At 44.2% G+C, this 21,602-nt stretch overlaps 1 protein-coding gene across 1 annotated transcript in view; it reads right to left on the reverse strand.

Annotated features, from left to right (window-relative positions):
* LOC311514775 (disintegrin and metalloproteinase domain-containing protein 29-like) overlaps window positions 1-21,602 on the reverse strand; it is a gene marked incomplete at both ends in the record, with an annotated part of 70,751 nt that overhangs the window by 4,154 nt on the left and 44,995 nt on the right. Inside the window, one exon of the mRNA XM_084617470.1 lies at window positions 17,866-17,977. Within this exon, the coding sequence (XP_084473596.1) occupies window positions 17,866-17,977 (112 nt within the window). The remainder of the gene's footprint in view (window positions 1-17,865; window positions 17,978-21,602) is intronic.

The raw sequence follows: 21,602 nt of genomic DNA on the forward strand, positions 1-21,602 counted from the left end.
CCCTCCGGAAGTTGATACAGAACTGCCAGGTCCCGTCCGGCTTGGGGACAAGCACAATAGGGCTCTGCCACTTCTGGAGGATCGCTTGATGACCCCAAGTTCCAACATAGCTTGGATCTCCTGTTCCACCACTTCTTACTAGTCGTGCAAGAGCGGCTGGGTTGTTCCATGGATGACCTCTCTGGGGTTGGTGCAGATGGTGTGGCAGACCTGGGTGGTCTCCCCCAGCATGGCTGTGAAAGTCCTAGGCAAAGCCTCAGTGAGACACCAGGCTTGCTTCAGATGGTCCTCTAAAAGTGTATCCCTGAGCAGGGGTGTCTCCGGTTCTGTTTCCATGATGGCCTGTGGCCCCAGTTTGTGTTCCAGGGGGTAGAGGATCATCAATAGCACTTCTCTTTCGTGCCAGGGTTTCAGAAGATGAATGTGGAAAATCTGGCACTTCTTTTTCTAGTTGGGCTGTTGGACCTCACAGTTGACAAGGCCTGTCTGGCAGATCATCTCATACAGATCCTGCCAGCAAGCTAGCAATTTTGACTCCTTGGAGGGGAGCAGTACAAGGACCTGATCTCCTGGTTCGAAGGTCTGCACTTGTGTGCCCTGATTATATCCTCTCATCTGGGGTCCTTGGACAGCTCAGAGGCTCTGTTTTATGTGGAGTTCTTGGAGCTGTATTACATATTGGAGTAAACCCTTGGTCTGGGACAGTGTCTGCTCTCATGTCTCCCTCATGAGATCCAGCAATCCCCGTAGCTGGCGGCTACATAGCAGCTCAAATGGAGAAAATTTAGTGAAGGCCTGTAGCACCTCCCAAATGGCGAGTAATGGGGAAGAAGAAGCTGCTCCCACCAGTGAAGTTCTTCCAGTGGAAACTTCCAGAGAATGCTTTTTAATATTGGGTTGGACTGCTCAATCAAACCATCTGTCTGCGGACGATATATGGATGTCCGGAGTCTTTTGATTCCCACGAGGCCACAAACCTCTCCAAGGAGTCAGGACATAAAATTCGTGTTCTGGTTGGTCAGAATCTCACGGGGCAGGCCCACCTGGGTGAAGATCTTTAGGAGTTCTGCTGCAATGAAGGAGGGCTGTGGCACTCCTCAGTGGCATGGCCTCGGAGAAGCAAGTGGCATCTCCTCTATAAAAAAGGTGTATCGGAAGCTCATGGCACTCTTCGCGAGGGGCCCCACCAAGCCTATGGCCACCCTCCTGGAGTGATGAGTGTGTATTAGGTATATAAGTAAAGCATGGCTGAAACACAATGCCTATAGCAGTGGAAGGCAACCTGCGGCCCATGGGCTGCACGTGGCCCGTCAAGCTAATCCTCTGGCGGGCCACAAGACAGTTTGTTTACATTGACCATCCACAGGCATGGCTGCCCGCAGCTCCCAGTGGCTGCCGTTTGCCATTCCCAGCCAATGGGAGCTGTGGGAAGCGGCAGCTAGCACGTCCCTGAGGCCCACCACTGGCCTATAGGCCGACACCTGTAAGATTTTATCTTAGACATAGTAGGCCAGGCTTAAGAATGCTTGACATGAGTGGGTGGCCTAGGAATAACCCCATGCCAGCAAGGTCACAAGGTTACTGCATAAGATGTGCAAACATGCGATGTTATGGAAACATGCATTGCATGTTTGCATGCATGCATTGCACTGTGGATGAAGGGAAAGCAGTGGATGTATTGTTTCTTGACTTTCTTGACTTTAGCAAAGCTTTTGACACGGTCTCCCATAGTATTCTTGTCAGCAAGTTAAGGAAGTATGGGCTGGATGAATGCACTATAAGGTGGGTAGAAAGCTGGCTAAATTGTCGGGCTCAACGGGTAGTGATCAATGGCTCCATGTCTAGTTGGCAGCCGGTATCAAGTAGAGTGCCCCAAGGGTCGGTCCTGGGGCCGGTTTTATTCAATATCTTCATAAATGATCTGGAGGATGGTGTGGATTGCACTCTCAGCAAATTTGCGGATGATACTAAACTGGGAGGAGTGGTAGATACGCTGGAGGGGAGGGATAGGATACAGAAGGACCTAGACCAATTGGAAGATTGGGCCAAAAGGAATCTGATGAGGTTCAATAAGGATAAGTGCAGGGTCCTGCACTTAGGACGGAAGAACCCAATGCACAGCTATAGACTAGGGACCGAATGGCTAGGCAGCAGTTCTGCGGAAAAGGACCTAGGGGTGACAGTGGACGAGAAGCTGGATATGAGTCAGCAGTGTGCCCTTGTTGCCAAGAAGGCCAATGGCATTTTGGGATGTATAAGTAGGGGCATAGCGAGCAGATCGAGGGACGTGATCGTTCCCCTCTATTCGACATTGGTGAGGCCTCATCTGGAGTACTGTGTCCAGTTTTGGGCCCCACACTTCAAGAAGGATGTGGATAAATTGGAGAGAGTCCAGCGAAGGGCAACAAAAATGATTAGGGGACTGGAACACATGAGTTATGAGGAGAGGCTGAGGGAGCTGGGATTGTTTAGCCTGCAGAAGAGAAGAATGAGGGGGGATTTGATAGCTGCTTTCAACTACCTGAAAGGGGGTTCCAAAGAGGATGGCTCTAGACTGTTCTCAATGGTAGCAGATGACAGAACGAGGAGTAATGGTCTCAAGTTGCAGTGGGGGAGGTTTAGATTGGATATTAGGAAAAACTTTTTCACTAAGAGGGTGGTGAAACACTGGAATGCGTTACCTAGGGAGGTGGTAGAATCTCCTTCCTTAGAGGTTTTTAAGGTCAGGCTTGACAAAGCCCTGGCTGGGATGATTTAACTGGGAATTGATCCTGCTTTGAGCAGGGGGTTGGACTAGATGACCTTCTGGGGTCCCTTCCAACCCTGATATTCTATGATTCTATGATTCTATGATTCCAAGACCATGAGACACCTGATTGTAACATCTTTGAATGTCTCTCCTGACCACATCCCAATGCCGCACCCCAATATTCATGGGGTGTGGAAGTACCAAAAAGGAAAAGAGGATTGACATCTTCATGCATATGAATAAGATGTTAGGTGTGGTCAGAATGACAAAATAAAAGAGGGTTACCTGGTTGGGTAAAAGTGGAAAAAACCAAGGTCTGGTTTCACAGGAAACCCCATCAGGAAACATCCTGTGACACTGCACCCCATATTATTCACAGTGATATTATTATGATATGATTATGACATAATTATAATGTATTTTATGCAAGATAAGTCATGTGAGATGTCATTGAAAATGTTACTTGCTGACTATGATTATCCTGTTTGTATACATATATCATTTTTGTATCTGAATTTGTGAATATTGACTAAATATCTGTATTTCAAAATGCAGTTACATCTGGAGAATGCCCACTAGACAAGAGGCTTTCATTCTAGATAGCTGGGTGAGGAAGGGCCTATTCAGGGCAATGAGCTATTAGGAAAAAACAATAGGCCTTAGCAGAAGCTTATCTCCCACCTGGGAAGCCTTCTTGAGAATGCTACTGACAGCCTATGAGTAATGGCTGCTATGACTCTACAAAGACATTCAATGTAACCACATGTCTCTAGACTCCATCTGTTTTTCCACAGACCGGTCTGGGAACTAAGCTTTGAAACAAAGGGTTCCCGCCATATGCAAAAGCTATATAAGGCGGGGAGTGACATCATCTGGTGTTCTTCACTCCTCACACAAGATGACTCCTGGAAACAACTGACGAACAAAGACTGAACTGAGGGGAAGTGCTGGACCCCAGCTACAGGGATTTTTAGCCTGTGAATGGAACACATGGGGATTCCAAGCTGTAAGCAAGTGCAAATTGCCCCTTAAGAATCTGCAGCTTGCTTGTATCATCTCTTAAAATGAGGCTTTGTACTTGTGTGTCTGTGGTCATTACCCTTGGACTTCATGTGTTCCTAGAGCCTCCAAATTTGAGAAAAGCACCAGATGCAATTTCACTCTGTTGAGCTTGAAGACGAACCCAAGGTTGTGTAGTAATCAACAATACATTTACTTTAAATACAATAGAAAGCTACCTACTCAATCCTTCAGGGACCACTCATGAATCTAAGAACTGTCCCTGTTGAGACAGTCTGCTAGCACATTGTTTTCCCAGGCTAAATGTAGGGCCACTGGATAGATCTCCTGAAGGATGCATCAATCCCATACTCTGACTGCTTTAGCACATAACTGGAAGGAATGATGTCCCCCCGTCTGTTCACATACATAGTAGTTGTATTGTCCATTGCCACATGTACCACACTCTCTTGTACATGGGGGAGAAACGAACTGAGACCCAAATGGATGGTTCTTACTTCCAAGACACTGATGTGAAAGTTCTTTTCTTGAAAAGTCCAGTGACCCTGGATTGTAAACTGAATTAAAGGGGCTCCCCATCCAGTACCGGATGTATTTGATCTTATTGTAACCAACAGTGAAGGGTGAATGAATAGGACGCCCTCTGAGAATATTTGATCTCTTTGTCCACCACATCAATGAATCCAGAACATCCCAAAGAATGGTGACAAATATATGAAGACTGTCCCGACTGCATGTGCAAACTGGGAACATCCAATGCTGCACTGGGTGCATTCTGAGATGAGCAAAGGGGATTACATAAGTGGAAGTTGCCATCAAACTCATGAGAATGAGAAAGAGGATCCAGTATTGACAGACTCAATTTTGGAGAATCACTTGTTATAGACTGTCTTCTGGAGGAAAAGCTCTTCCTTCTACTGAGTCCAGTATAGAACCTATAAAAGGGATTCTCTGAGTTGGACAGATATTTGACTTCTTGCCATTGAGAAGCAAACCCAGATCCAAAAGGACAGAGATTGTAACTTTGATGTGGAGTGACAGATCCTCATGTGTAGCACTTTTCAGTAACCGATAGTTCAAATATGAGTCAACAAAAATAGCAGCACATCTGAGAAAACAGGGTAAGACAGAAATACACTTTGAAAAGACTCTTAGTGAAGATGATAGGCTTAAAAGGAGTACCTTATACTGGAAATGGGACCTTGCCACAGCAAAATGCAGGTATTTTCAATGACTGGGTCAGATGTAAAAATGAAAATAAGCATTCTTGAAATCAGGATTGGTGGTATCAATGTAAGTGAGGAAAGTATGGAGGCCAGGGTTAAAAAATGAAACCAGAATTTCCACATGTACTTGTTCAATTTTCTGAAATCTAAAATCAGACCAAGAACCCCATCTTTTTTTCTGTTTCAGGAAGAGATGTTCAGATACAGCCTCTACAGCTCCTACCTAGAGCAGCTTGTGATGTTCCATTAGTAAAATAATTTTGTGAGTTAGGTCCCACAAGAGGAAAGGGTGGAGGAATTGAAAGGGGGCAGTTTTTTTAACTGAATGGCATAGCCTGTCTCTATATTCTCTAGTATCCATACATCCAATGTAATCAGCCTCTATTTGTTAATGCATTGGGCTATCCTGTCCCCAAACAGAAGAGGGGACTGATCCTTGCTGATTGGTCAATGACTCTCAATCCTCACATCAAATCTGAGGTCTGATGTTTTCTGAAGTTGAAGAAGAGGAGCTAGTTGCATCACCTGAGGTCTAGAACTGAAAGACCTCTTTTTATGCTGGCTATGAAATGAAGACAGGTTTCTGTTGCCTCTGATTAAAGGAAAAATAAGTAGAAGACTGAGGGAAATACTGCCGCTGGTATAGAAAAGAACAAGTAGAAGGTCTCTTTCTGGTTGAGGGATAGAGACCCAGAGAAGCTGAACAGACTCTCAAAGTGGAGGGCTTCCATTTTAACTTTAGTGTCCTCAGCCAAAGAAGATGACAGAGCCAAGCATACCACCACAAGCAGACTGCAGATGCCAAAGCTCTGGCAGAAGAATCTGAAGCATCAAATGATGCCCTGAGATCTTTGCCTTGTTTTGTTCTTCTGTCAGAATAGCATTAGTTAGTCTTCTTTTATCCTCTGGCAACCCTAACAAAGTATGCCATTCTTTTCTTCAAATGGAAATGGTAATAGGCCATCACTACCTGTTAATTAGCCACTCTAATTTCCACAGAAAAGGACGAGAACTTCTCTCCCAACTGCATCAATCTTTCTCTCCTCTCTATCCACAGAGGTAGAGAGAGCATGGCTAGATCTAAACATGTTATTGGCAACTGCCACCACCAGCAAATTTGGTATAGGATGGGTAAGAAAATAAGAGAAACCTTCCTGAGAACCTGATACAATTTGTTCACTTTCTTGGACATAAACTGACAAGAAGTAGGAGTTGACCAAAATACTTTAGCAGGTTGCAAAAGACCATCCAAAATAGGGAGTGGCCTGTTTGTGAAGGTAGCTCCAAAGATGTCAAATACTGGATGGATGTTTTCTTGCACAGCTGATTTCAAAGAGGGACTGGGGGGAAGGCATACAGCAGTGGGGCCTCCCATTTCACAAGGAAGGTGTCTCCCAGAGAGTCATGCCCCAGTCTGGCCTGAGAGCAGTATTTTGGGCACTTGGCATTGTATGCCATTGCGAAGAGATCTATTGAGGGGAATCCCCATTGTCTCAATATAGTTTTTATTATTCAGGGATCCATCTCCCACTTGTGGGTTAGTGAAAAGTTCCTGCTTAGGTGGTCTGCTGTTGCATTCTGGCATCTGGGCAGATAGGATGCTATGATGTCTATGTTGTTGGAGATGCACCACTGCCAGAGGTGGACTGCTTCTGCACAGTGGGGATAAGATTGGGCCCCTTCTTGGTGATTTACATAAAACATAGTGGTCAAGTTGTCCGTAAGAATCTGGACAGTCCTGTTGCGGATCAGAGGGAGAAAGTGCTAGCAGGTGTTTCAGATTGCCCTTAGCACCAGTAGATTTATGTGGAGATTAGATTCTGCTAGGGACCAGCAACCTTGGATGGTATTGTCACACAAGTGTGCCCCCCATCCCACCAGAGTGGAGTCTGTGGTGATTGTTACAGTTGGAAGTTTTTGTCGGAAGGGAACACTTGGGCAAATGTTTGTATGTTGTGTCCACCATGTGAACGAGTCTTTTAGACTGCTGGGCATTGTAAGATGTCTGTTTACTGAGTGCCTGTGTGGAGTCAGGCCTGTAGGCATCTCACATGGAGCCTGGCATGTTTCACGACAAACGTTGTAGCCGCCATGTGCACCACGAGTTGTAGGCACGTTCTGGTGTACGTTTGTGGGCTGTCTCTTACTGTTGTAATTAGATTTGTTAAAGTAAGAAAGCGTTGTTGGGGTAGCTGTGCTGTTGCTGTGAGGCAGTCGAGGTGTGCCCCTATAAAGTCTAACTGTTGGGTGGGCATCAAAGTGGATTTTTGAAGGTAGATTTGTAACCCTAGGTCCGTAAACAGGGTTATAGTGGTGTGAGTGGCATCGATTGCTGCCTGATGTGTTGGTGCTTTTAGAAGGCAGTCATCTAGGTAGGGAAAGATGATCACACCCTGCCTGCGAAGGTGTGCTGCTGCGATGGCGAGAACCTTGGAAAACACCCTTGGGCAGTGGACAGGCTGAAGGGGAACACTCTGTACTGGTAATGCAGGTTCCCTAGAGTTAATTGCAGGAACCGCCTGAGTGCCAAGTGAATGGTAACATGAAAGTAAGCATCCTGTAGGTCAAGGGCCAAGAGCCAAGAGCCAAACTCCTTTCTCCAATGCCAGAATTATAGTTGCTAGAGTCACCATCTTGAAACATTGTGTTCTCTCAAACTCGTTTAGTTTTCCCAAGTCCAGAATGGACCTCCATCCACCTGTTTTCTTCCAAGTGAGAAAGTAATCTGAATAAATCTAAATAAATAAGTAATCTGAATCTTCTGCCCCTGTGTTGAGCTGGCATAGGTTCCACCACACCTAATTGTAGGAGATAATTTACTTCCTTCTCTAGCAGGTGCACATGAGAGGGGTCCCTGAGGAGGGATGGGGAAGCGGGGTGGATAGGTGGAATAGAGATAAAAGGGATGGAGTAGCCCTTCTGGATAATTTCCAGAACCCATTTGTTCATGGTGATGGCTTTCCAGACTGGGTAGAATGGTAACAGGCGGTCCTCAAATGGGCTGAAGATTGGCCATAATTCTGGGATTGGAGAATGTGGGGTTCTCATGTCTTCAACCAACACTTCAAAATGTTTGCCTCAAAGTGGATGGCTGAGACATAGATGACTGATCTTGTGGTTGTCGGCATCATCTGCCTCGGTTTGTGGTGCTGGTTGTAGTGTCTTTGAGGTTGGGTGTATTGGGCAGTTCGGAACCATTGATTATAGAATCTGCCTTGTTTCTTTTTGTTTGCAGGGACATAGATTCCGAGTGTCTTTAATGTTGCCTGAGAGTCCTTCAACGTGTGCAAGGAGACGTCCATGCTCTCTGCAAAAAATTTTTGGCCTTCAAAAGGTAGGTCCTCTATGGTTGCTTGAACTTCCCTGGGAAACCTGTAAAGATGGAGCCAGAAAATCCTATGCGTGACTACGGACGTAGCAATGGATCATGCTGTTGTGTCAGCAGAATCAAGAGAATCCTGCAGGGCTGTTCTAGCAATGAGGGAACCTTCTGCAATGTTGGCCTTATATTGCTTCTTTTTGTCTTCTGGAAGATGTTCAATAAAGGTTGCCATCTGAGAAAACATGTTGTGCATGTATTTGGCTAGTAGGTAGGGTATGGGTAGGTAGGAGGCTATTGCCTGCAGCCACATCCTCAGGTTCTTCAACTTGTTCCTCCAGTGTTTCTGAGGAAGCTGGGGCAGGCGACAAAGGTGATCACATTGTTCTGGACCTGGGTGGGTTGGGAAGCCTGAAGTTCTGTGCCCTGTAAAATGCCCGTGGGTCTGAGTATGTCAAGTTTGGTGGGAGAGCAATGGGGGTGGCACCCATTGTGGAACCTCCCAGCCTCTTCCATCCAGAGATGTTTGGTGCTTCGAGGGTCTAGGTTTGGGTGAGGAATGGTGAGGGGTGTACATCCCTGCCTCCTCTTCCTCCTCCTCATCGCTGGCAAGGGGAGGGGCTGAGCCAGTGGGGGTAATAGCCAGGCTTGGTCCCAGTCTCGCTGGGGTGCCATCAGAGTCTGGGTTTTCTTTGGCTCCACCGGTGCTGAGCTAGGAGTCTTGACTTTGGTATGTGTACCTCCATGACACACACCAGGTCTTTAGCTCCTCGGAACGTCTCAGTATCGGATGTTCCCGGTGCCTCATGGTCCGGTGCTGTCGGTACTGGGGCAGACTTTGTGGTCGGAGATGTCTTTTTCTGAGGCAAATCTCACTACGGTGAAGAGTGAGACTGCTTTTTTTAGGAACAGAGTCCTCAGTAGATGTTTTAGAAGAGGGTCCCATGTCTGAGGCATCTGTTGGAGACCATTGACCAGGTGTCCCAGACTCTGGGTCGGAGGCTAGTCTGAGGGATTTCTCCATCATCAGGAGTTTCAACTGGAGATCCCTAGTCTTCCTTGTCCTAGCTGTCATTGTTTTGCAGTAGGGACACTTTTGAAATATGTGTGTCTTCCCCCAGGCAACGGACACAGTGCACGTGGCTGTCAGAGACTGGTATAGACAGTCCTCAAGTGAGATAATGTCTGAAGAACCAGACATCTCTGAGAGGCTATTTTGAAAGGAAGAATAGAAATAATCCCGTTCTTATGCCTCTTCTGTCACTGGAAGTTTCCCATCTGAGGCAGGAGAAAGAGGAGGACTAGGAAAATGATTTTTTTTAATTGTAAAAGAAAATTAAAGAAGAAATTAAGGGAGAGAGGTACTAGCTGGGAAAGAACTGAAATAATAGAAATAACTAAAGCTGTGAGGGTGCTGCTGTCATTCCGACTGAAGCCAAAGGCAGTAGAGAAGGAACTGGGGGATGGTTGGCTGCGCACGCGGGATAACCGCTCGGAGTGGTGCGAGATGGCTGCCACGTGTGCACGGTCATCTGGGGCATTGCTACTTCAAATCTCTGATTAGAAGCGCAGGGCGCCAAGACAACTAAAATGGAGCAGCCACACGGATGCTCCTCGAAGAAGAAGCACAAGTTAATGGAATTCCAAACATTCTCAGAAAGGGAGGATGCCCAAGTCATGCCCACATGCTTGTTAGGTGACAAATCGAGATCAGAATCAGTATCCATTTCCTCCTGTTGAAAAAGAGGACTCAGCTCCTCATCCTGTTCTTCAGAAAGAGTATCAGGCAATACTATCTGAACTACCAACGGATCTGGAGGAACTAGATCTGAGGACTGTTGGGCCACCAGATTATACTTAATAGATTATACTTCACAGTTCACTTCTCTATCCTCCCTCAAAAATTGTTGTGGTGAAACTCTAGGGCCATGAAGACTATGGTTGCCAGTGTCTCCAGTAGTTGGGATCTGGAAACATACCCATGAGAGGAGGAGCAAACAGATAGGGTAGCATAACCTAGGATGAAGCAGGTCTCTTGAGTCCTCCTCTATCCTGCTCTAAGGACAGATCCGACCTTGGATGTGGTATGGATGTCACTGGAGAAAACATAGCAACTGGAGGGTGAAGAGAAATAAAGTGTGAGAAAGATCTACCTAGAGATCCCATCGGAGTCTTAGGAGGAGGTATAGAAGGATCTGGAGAAAGCCTACTATACTCTGCTCCTCTTTTCAGATGATGACAAAGCAGACCTTGGAATTGAAGATGACTCCCTCTTCTCCTTTGCCAAGTTTCTGTTGGTCAGATCTGAGGACCGCTCACGTGGAGGAAAATAGACATCAGTCACTACTGTTGATATCCTCTTTGGCCTGATGATGGTCTAGGAACTGGAGCAGAAAATGGGCCTGGAAAATACTGGATCCAGGAAAACACTCAGCTACATAATACTGGGCTTTGAAATAGAACCCGGAACTGATTTGAACTTCAAAGTCAGAACCATAAAGGTTATGTTTGTATCAGACAGATCTGATAAGTCTGACTAGTGAGATCTAGCACTGCTAACAGTGCCCCTGTTCTTCCTCAGCTTCTGCTTCTTTGGAACTGATACAGCTGGAATCAGTATGTCTTTAGGTTCCCTGACAGGTCAACAACCCTTTTCTATTTCCAGTGCCTTTGAAGCCCTGGCAGCTTTAGCTGAAGAATTGGAAATGAGCATCGACAAAGATTCCAATGATGTAGAACTCAGTCTTGCTAGAGGAAGCTACTAGAACTGAGTCAGGCCTCTTATTTTTCCTTTCTGATGAATGCCTGGAACTGGATGGCTTAGCAGCCAAGGCCTCCTTGAGCAACAGTATTTACAGTCTGGTCTGCCTGTTCTTGTGTGCACTGGGAGTGGAAGTTCAGCAAATGAAACACCCAGAGGGAGAGTGTCCTTCTTCCAGGCACTTAAGACACTTTACGTGTTCTTCTGATGCTGGAAAAACAGCAGGGCATGAAGCACATCTCTTAAAGCCCATACTCTTCCTCTACGGTTTTGCCATAACACAAGGAACTGACTTTACAGAGTATATTACACTATCTCTATTATCCTATACTTAAAACTACTTTATACTAAAAGCTACACTAAGAACAACACCTATAAACTAACAAGGCACTATAAATGGAGAAAACCCTGGATCCAAAGGACAGGAGCAGTTCACTTCTGTCTGGTGGTTGGAAGGAACTGAGGGGGTAGAGCACACAGTGCCCTCTGACATAGTCTTACCCTCAGTTTTTAGTACAAAGTAGTTTAGGTGAGAGGGAGGAGTGGAGACACGTGTGCTATATCAGGCCCTGCTTGGAGAAGGTTCTACTGTTGAGTACAAAGAGAGACTACCAGTAAGTGGGGATGTGCAGAACACGCAAACAAAAACTAATTATTCCCCAATTAATAGCAATCTGGAAACACTTAAGAAATTTCCTTACTAAACCCAGAAATACATGAGCCAGCTCTCCAAAGACAGTTAAGAAGAAGCAACAATGCCTTTGTAAATGGCTACATAAATTTAAAGACACATTAAGAATTAGTTAAGTTTAAAAAGACTATTTGAAAACTGAAAAATGTTTATATAGAAAACAATGACAGGTTTCAGAGTAGCAGCCGTGTTAGTCTGTATCTGCAAAAAGAAAAGGAGGACTTGTGGCACCTTAGAGACTAACAAATTTATTTGAGCATAAGCTTTTGTGAGCTTATCTGATGAAGTGAGCTGTAGCTCACGAAAGCTTATGCTCAAATAAATTTGTTAGTCTCTAAGGTGCCACAAGTACTTCTTTTCTTTTTATATAGATGTCATAAATATAAAGGGAAGGGTAAACCCCTTTAAAATCCCTCCTGGCCAGAGTAAAACTCCTCTCACCTGTAAAGGGTTAAGACGCTAAAGGTAACCTCGCTGGCACCTGACCAAAATGACCAATGAGGAGACAATATACTTTCAAAAGCTAGGAGGAGGGAGAGAAAAAAAGTGTCTTTGTCTGTCTATATGCTGTCTTTGCCGGGGATAGACCAGGAATGGAGTCTTAGAACTTTTAGTAAGTAATCTAGCTAGGTACGTGTTAGATTATGATTTCTTTAAATGGCTGAGAAAAGAATTGTGCTGAATAGAATAACTATTTCTGTCTGTGTATCTTTTTTGTAACTTAAGTTTTTGCCTAGAGGGATTCTCTATGTTTTGAATCTAATTACCCTGTAAGGTATCTACCATCCTGATTTTACAGAGGTGATTTCTTTACTTCTATTTCTATTAAAAGTCTTCTTGTAAGAAAACTGAATGCTTTTTCATTGTTCTCAGATCCAAGGGTTTGGGTCTGTGGTCACCTATGCAAATTGGTGAGGCTTTTTACCAAACCTTGTCCAGGAAGTGGGGTGCAAGGTTTTGGGAAGTATTTTGGGGGGAAAGACGTTTCCAAACAGCTCTTCCCCAGTAACCAGTATTTGTTTGGTGGTGGTAGAGGCCAATCCAAGGACAAAGGGTTGAATATTTTGTACCTTGGGGAAGTTTTGACCTAGGCTGGTAAAAGTAAGCTTAGGAGGTTTTTCATGCAGGTCCCCACATCTGTACCCTAGCGTTCAGAGTGGGGAAGGAACCTTGACAATAGAAAATAAGTGTGTTTGGACTTATTTGAAATAGAATATAAACACCTATTATACCCTGATGAAACTCAATGTATATCTCAGAAAATGGACTGAATAAAATAGAGTTATAACTCTAACTTTAAATGGTGTTCAGAGAAATTCCCACCACAAAGAGAAAGGCAGTAAAACTATCAAGTTCAGGAAAAATTACAACCCTACTGCACAAGTATTAGCAGATCACCATTCACTAGCTGAAATTGTTACCAAGACCAAACAATGAAGGTGTTGAGCGAATGAAAGGATGACAACAGAAAATTTTGAATCCAGCCTAGCCTGAGAGAGTTGTTTTCCTCCTTCCATGAAGTTACGGAAAGAGAAGGGTGTAAAAACCCTCAGAATTAAGCAAATTCTCTCTGCTCCTATCCTCAACTTTACAGCATTCACTATAGCATCTCATCTCTGCTTAGCTTGTCTCTACAAGCAAGCCAGCTAAGGAGAAAACAGCCAAAGAGCAGCATCAAGAAGAAGCAACCTTCCAGTTCAGATGACATCATCAACAAGATTTCAACATGTATGGTGAAATGAAGTTGTAAAGCCCTGTCAAGGGATTAAATTTAATGTTTTTCTTGTAATGATTTTAATGGTACTGAAATGCTATTCGACAGACAAGATGGGTGAAGTAATATCTTTATTGGACCAACTTCTGTGGGTGAAAGAGACAAGCTTTTGAGCTATGCAGAGCACTTCTTCAGGTCTGGGAAAGGTAGTACTTAGAGTGTCACCGCTAAATATAAGGTGGAACAGATGTTTTGCATAAGTAGTTAACACATATTCTAAGGGACCATTCAAGGTGAAGAAGCCCACTTGTCTCTTTCACCAACAGAAATTGGTCCAATAAAAGATACTATTTTACTTCCTTGTCTCTCTAATATCCTGGGACCAACATGGCTACAACAATACTGCAAACATTGAAATTTTATTGTCATTTAAGATATAACAGCTTCTCCTGTTAAACCAAAACAAATCTTGTACAAACCATGGCATGCAAAGTGTCAATGGAAAAGTTGTGATTTGCTAAGTACGATTATCCTATTTATATACATGTATCATTTTTGTATATGAAGCTATGAATATTGGCTATGCACTGGTATCTTACCTATGTTTGCTGTATTCCTGGGTAACACACACCAGATAAGATGTACGTCAAGGCTAGACAGCTTTGAGTTGATGGCCCATTAAAGACACTTAGCTCTCACAATGAGCCATAGAAGAAACTCATTCCCCCCATTTAGATCTTCTGACAGATGCCTCAGCCTCCAAGGGGCCAATGGCTACCCCCTGTGAGTCATCAAGCCATGTAAGGCATGTGACCCTGGACTCCTGTGATGTTCCCCTCTGGTGTTATCCGGACCGGTGATCTGCTAGGTCACTCCAAAACTCCTTGACTCTGGGAGCCAGCCTTACCCTGCTCTGCTGTGAGAACCCCCACTCCAAGGCTGTTCACGCACAGCCTCTGGCATGTAAGAGGCTCCTTGGACTGTGCAACCAAATGACACTAGCCAATATCTCCGGTCCCAGACACAACCCTAGGAACCTCCATTTTGCAGTGTCCAGTTATGCCCGCTGGATGCTGCAAGCTTATATAAGTTCATCAATTTAACAAAGAAATTGATATATACCAGGCTTGTTATCCCAAGGGGAGTCTCTGACACGCTTCAAACCAAACACACTGCTTCTGGGAGAATAAATAAACAGATTTATTAAACTATAAAGATAGATTTTAAGTGATTATAAGTCAAAGCATAACAAGTCAGAGTAGTTACCAAAATAAAATAAAATATAAGCACCTACTCTAAACTCTCAACCCTATTAGACTGGAAAACTAGATTAAGCAGTTTTTCTCACCCCACTGGATATTGCAGTCCTTAACATACAGGTTTGTTCCCTAAACCTGGGCCAGTCTCCTGTGTTGGAGTCTTGTCTTCTTCTCAGTGTCTTGGTTGCTTGCAGCATAGATGGGGGCAGGAGAAGGGCCCAGTATGTGTCCACTCTATCTGTTTTATACTCTCAATCCATGTGCTTCGGGAGCACAAGTCAAGGCATGTCTGGAGGGCATTGCTGAGTCTCTCCAAGCAAGGTTGAGCAATTTCCCTGGTGTGGCCTCATGCAGGTGAGTCATTGTAGCTCCCTTGCTGGATAATGGCTGTTGATGGGTTGTTTAACACCCTGCCCAGGCATTGGTTACTTTCCTTGCTGTTGCCTCTGGGGAGCTAATATCTGGCTGATTCCCCTATTTACAGCATGCTTTAGTGACCACCATACAACACAATTCTCATAACTTCATATGCATTAACGATACACATATATGGATAGAGAAATGACTCTCGGCAGATCATAACCTTTCCCCTAATACCTTAAAAGACATGCTTTATATGTAAGATCATGAAGTATTGGTAGCCGAGTGATTATTGCGATATTGACCTGGCTAAGTGACTGATCTCTTGGGATTAGTAGGACCCTATATGAGATGAAATTGGTTTTCCATAACCACTCATCATACAGTCAATGGTCTGTGTGGTGAGATAAGGGCTAGAATGCCTAAGGAGACTGTATTTTGACTTCTTTTTAACTAATGTGGTGAGACAGAAGTTTACTTTGGGTTAGTATATCTAATAATAGAATAACTACTAGTTTAGGGTGAGTCTGCCCTATTTCTCAGCTGTTTGTCCTGAACCTGATATTCTCAGCTGTGACCCACTGAGGCACAGTGACAGCTATGTATTCCTGGACAGGAGACATAAATTAACATTGGTAAACAGAGAGAAAAAGTGGGATTTAATATTTCATCAATTTGCCTCTTTCAGTGAAGCTCCTTGAATGACTTCTTTGAGGAACTGATTTAAATAGGTTTTTTTTTACTTCATAGCACATAATTAAGATTACTCACTTTTGCCTATTTATAACCTGTTATGTTATCCATTATAACTCAAAAAGGGCTCCTCTGCTCTTAAACAAAAGTCTTTTGCCCATCTATAAACTGTTTTATTATCTATGACACACTAAGACAAGGCTCACTCCCAATTTTGGGAAATGAGGTACTTTGGCCCCCTCCAAGGGTAGATCAAGGGTAAACTCTGAAAAAGTGTAATGTCTGTCAAAGCTCTCCACAGAGAAACATATAGACAAGATTGTAAGTGAAGTAACCGTTATTTATTGTTTGTGTTCTCTTTTGGTTTTAATTTTTTCCCTTTCTTTAATAACAGTCAAAGTTATTAATTATTATTATTTTGCTTGTCTTTAGTTGTGGTATCCTTTAAGGCCTGGCAAATAACCTCATGTGACTAAAACAGTGGAAGTAATGTCCCTGAATTGGTATTAAGAGAGAACTTTATTAAGATTTGGCCTATTATTCCTTATTACTCAAGACTATACAATTTTAGTCATTTTTAAGATGAAATTACTTGGTGCTCAACAACCTGGAACAGTCCTTTTTACCCCAGATGCACCCCAGAAATGGACTATATGTGGACAGTCACTGGAAGAATTGGGGAGATATGGGAATTCAGTGAGTTTACAAAAATTGTAAAGTAATAACCAGTTAAAAGGAATGGATGCCTACTAGGACTAGGGGATTTAGGGTTATGGTAAGGTGGAGAAATGCTACATAAGGAAGAAGAAAAATTCAAAGGGTTTGGGTAGGAACCCCCTAGAAGGTAGGTAGGAAAAAAGTGCATCACCGTCTTTACATTACTCTTTTGCCTCTGGTGTCTATTTAGGGCTAGATTCTGATCCACTCATTAATGATGAATAGTACCTTATCTCCACAAGATCCCACTGATCCATTTGTGAAGTAAGATGCTACTTGTGTAGCTTTAGCATTTATTTTATTTGGCAGTAATATAAGGAACCTACAGGCCTGTAACCTGTAAGACATGGGCTTCAGCAGTTAACATAAGGCTTGCAACCTATGAGCTGTGGCACAGATAAATGGCCTAAACGCCACTCCTAAGTTTTGGGGAACTGGAAATAGAGTGTGTAAGTGGGAATTTTGTCCATAATGACACCAGCTAACCACAGGAACATGAGCTAACACTGGTTTTTGGAGAGAACATCTGCAGATATCTGACCACAAGAGTGTCATAGCAATGAACTGATGTATATGATAATAAGTTGAGATCATTAGTATACTAACCAATAGGAGAAGGGAACCTTAACATTAGTAGGGTGAAGAAATACAGATAAGGAAGAGGGGAGAACCCCCTATTGAATATGCATTAGGCATAGTGGCATTAGTGTAACATAATATAAAAGTTGCATCCAAGCCTGTGTGTGGGAGGAGAGAGAGGTGTAGCCCTTGCGAACTGCCAGGATGATGGCCACTGGAGATGATGAGGAACATGATGGTGATGAGGAAGATAATGGTTAACATTTCAGGCTGTTCTTCCAGGGATGGTGTGAGTATATGGATGTTCAGATGTACATTCTGTATTATCTCTATTCACTTTACTGGGTTCGAGTGTTTGTGACTTTGCTAAATGTATTAATAAATTATTGTAGAATAGTGAGAGTGTTGCAACTGTGCACATCGGGGCTCTCAACTATACAGTAATTTTAATAATACTGGGCCTGATCTTGGGACAAGAACCTGTCAAATCTCAGAGTGATAACTGGGAATTCTTAAGTAATCAATATAATTAATATGTAATTTATGGATTGGGCTACACTTGATATGAGTAAGAATATCAGAATCAGGCCTTTTGAGTGTTATATAAGTAAAGACTTCCAGCTCCTTTCAAGGGCAGCTCCAACTGACCACATTGCTGTAGTATAGAGGTGTGGGTGACAGCTGCAAAGACCACATTAGAATACAAGTCATAGATCCCTGGCTTGAGACTGAAAGACAGGATAAAATATAGAGCGCTTAGTTTTTCACAGCACTTACTAGTGGTAGTCGGAGGGGGTCCACTGTCAACACTTCCTCCAAATCCTTTTAATGTACAGTCTGGAGGGGCCCAACCAAAATTACAATGGCAGTTTTTCTTACTGTTGCACATCTGAAATAGAATAAGGGTTTAAATAACATGAACCAAATGAGCAATTTGATGAAAATAGAGCCTTCCTGAGCTCTTGGTGCAATCTTACTGCCCTGTACAGTATGGCATCACATACTAAATAAAAGACAGAATGGTACTTTCTTATCTGCTATTTTAGGTTTCTCCAAGTCTCTTGACAGGAGCACCAAGATAACTAATTACCCAGAGTCTCCATCTTTGGCAGGAGGAGTTAATGTACGGCCTTTGGTTTATTAGTGTGCAATCTTTATCATCTAGTGGCTGACCAAGAGATCTAAAAATTGAACCAACTTCTCTAACCACTTAAATCAGTTCTCCTTCAGTTTAACTTCATTAGGGCTGTATTTCGCAGTTGAAAGACAAAGTTTAATGGAATCACTGCATACCCAATCTGATAGGGATCTCAAAGCCTTTGAAAACAGAGTACACAACAGAGCAAACTTCCCCTCAGATGAGAAAATCCAATGTGTAGAGTTATTAATTTCATATAAAAGACATTTTAATGTTATCGAAACCCCTAGTGAAATCATGTGGAAAGCCCCAAGAGGAAAGATAGGAAGCTAGAAAGCAACAGCAGATTGCATATGGCAGAGTTGGTTTCTTCCTTCTTTCCGGCTTGTAATATAAAAGGTAGAGATCTGGGCATGTTTATCTTGGAGGAGTATGTTTTACCTTCAGAGCCAGGGGAAGCTGGCTTTATTAACCTGTAGGTCTTGAACTCCAATTTCAGCCAAGTAAGTGCTACTGTTTGTATTTTTGCACTGCTCCATCTAGTGCTAGAAATGCAACTTGGAAATCAGGAGTTGGCTCATTGACTGATGTAAGGTAAAGAAGGAGCCATGGGATTATAAAACAGGTTTTCTACTTCTAGATGTAAATCAAGGACAGGACACAATGCTGGTTGTCATAATTTAACTTTTACGTTGCAGTAGTGCCTAAAGGGCAGAAGAAGGTTGGGCTCCCATTGTGTTGGTGCACAAATATGTGATAAATGACAGTTCCTGCCCCAGAGAGCTTGGTTAGAACTTGGTTGAGCTCAGGTTAATACTCAGTAGTACAGCAACCTCGGGTCAGGCCAAAAATCAGCCAGATGGTTTTTATATTGTAGAACTAGGTTTTAAGAAAAATTCTTAGTAAAGGTACTACTTGAATTTTTGTTACTAGAATTTCATAAACCACATTTATTTTTCTCAGGGTTATCAATTAAAATCTCTCCATTCCCTTTCATCAGAACAGCCAAATATTCTGGGGCCCCCTTTCTTGAAGGGATTAAAGAAGAGAGTGGTTGTCCCATTTCCAGGCTCCAATCCACACACAAAATCCTTTCCCCTCCATTTGGGCAGAAGCCATGCTTCTTCTTCCCAGGAGCACCTGCTTCCTACTGAAACCTTTAACTTCTTATGACTTCCTCTGTCAGTACCATTCAGCTAGCTAATGTGCTACAGCCCTCACGTCTTCTCCTCAAGCCTGACACTTAAAGTGATCTTTATAGGCTGGGCTCTTCCTCTCAGCCCACTGAAGAGTTTAACTAAGACTAAGGGTATGTCTACACTACGAAATTAGGTCGAATTTATAGAAGTCGGTTTTTCTGAAATCGGTTTTATATATTCGAGTGTGTGTGTCCCCACAGAAAATGCTCTAAGTGCATTAAGTGCATTAACTCGGCGGAGCGCTTCCACAGTACCGAGGCAAGCGTCGACTTCCGGAGCGTTGCACTGTGGGTAGCTATCCCACAGTTCCCGCAGTCTCCGCTGCCCATTGGAATTCTGGGTTGATATCCCAATGCCTGATGGGGCTAAAACATTGTCGCGGGTGGTTCTGGGTACATATCGTCAGGACCCCGTTCCCACCCTTCCTCCCCCCGTGAAAGCAAGGGCAGACAATCATTTCGCGCCTTTTTTGTCTGCTGCCAGCCAAAGATGTAAAGGATAGATGGAGTGGGTCAGAACAAGAAATAGACCAGATTTGTTTTGTACTCATTTTCCTCCTCCCCTGTCTAGATCACACTGCAGTCAGTCACAGAGAAGGCGCAGCGAGGTTAATCTAGCCATGTATCAATCAGAGGCCAGGCTAACCTCCTTGTTCCAATAACAACGATAACTTTGGTGCACCATTTCTTATTGGAACCCTCCGTGCAGTCCTGCCTGAAATACTCCTTGATGTACAGGCACACCCTTTGTTGATTTTAGCTCCCTGAAGCCAACCCTGTAAGCCGTGTCGTCAGTCGCCCCTCCCTCCGTCAGAGCAACGGCAGACAATCGTTCCGCGCCTTTTTTCTGTGCGGACGCCATACCAAGGCAAGCATGGAGGCCGCTGAGCTCATTTTGGCAATTAGGAGCACATCAACCACCACACGCATTATCCAGCAGTATATGCAGCACCAGAACATGGCAACGCGATACCGGGCGAGGAGGCGACGTCAGCGCGGTCCCGTGAGTGATCAGGACATGGACACAGATTTCTCTGAAAGCATGGGCCCTGCCAATGCATGCATCATGGTGCTAATGGGGCAGGTTCATGCTGTGGAACGCCGATTCTGGGCTCGGGAAACAAGCACAGACTGGTGGGACCGCATAGTGTTGCAGGTCTGGGACGATTCCCAGTGGCTGCAAAACTTTCGCATGCGTAAGGGCACTTTCATGGAACTTTGTGACTTGCTTTCCCCTGCCCTGAAGCGCATGAATACCAGGATGAGAGCAGCCCTCACAGTTGAGAAGCGAGTGGCGATAGCCCTGTGGAAGCTTGCAACGCCAGACAGCTACCGGTCAGTTGGGAATCAATTTGGAGTGGGCAAATCTACTGTGGGGGCTGCTGTGATGCAAGTAGCTCACGCAATCAAAGATCTGCTGATATCAAGGGTAGTGACCCTGGGAAATGTGCAGGTCATAGTGGATGGCTTTGCTGCAATGGGATTCCCTAACTGGGGTGGGGCTATAGACGGAACCCATATCCCTATCTTGGCACCAGAGCACCAAGCCGGCGAGTACATAAACCGCAAGGGGTACTTTTCGATAGTGCTGCAAGCTCTGGTGGATCACAAGGGACGTTTCACCAACATCAACGTGGGATGGCCGGGAAAGGTGCATGACGCTCGCATCTTCAGGAACTCTGGTCTGTTTCAAAAGCTGCAGGAAGGGACTTTCTTCCCAGACCAGAAAATAACTGTTGGGGATGTTGAAATGCCTATATGTATCCTTGGGGACCCAGCCTACCCCTTAATGCCATGGCTCATGAAGCCGTACACAGGCAGCCTGGACAGTGGTCAGGAGCTGTTCAACTACAGGCTGAGCAAGTGCAGAATGGTGGTAGAATGTGCATTTGGACGTTTAAAGGCGCGCTGGCGCAGTTTACTGACTCGCTTAGACCTCAGCGAAACCAATATTCCCACTGTTATTACTGCTTGCTGTGTGCTCCACAATATCTGTGAGAGTAAGGGGGAGACGTTTATGGCGGGGTGGGAGGTTGAGGCAAATCGCCTAGCTGCTGGTTACGCGCAGCCAGACACCAGGGCGGTTAGAAGAGCTCAGGAGGGCGTGGTACGCATCAGAGAAGCTTTGAAAACCAGTTTCATGACTGGCCAGGCTACAGTGTGAAAGTTCTGTTTGTT

This window comes from Lepidochelys olivacea, assembly GCF_965140295.1.
Source record: "Lepidochelys olivacea isolate rLepOli2 genome assembly, chromosome: 1".
Taxonomy (NCBI): domain Eukaryota; kingdom Metazoa; phylum Chordata; order Testudines; family Cheloniidae; genus Lepidochelys; species Lepidochelys olivacea.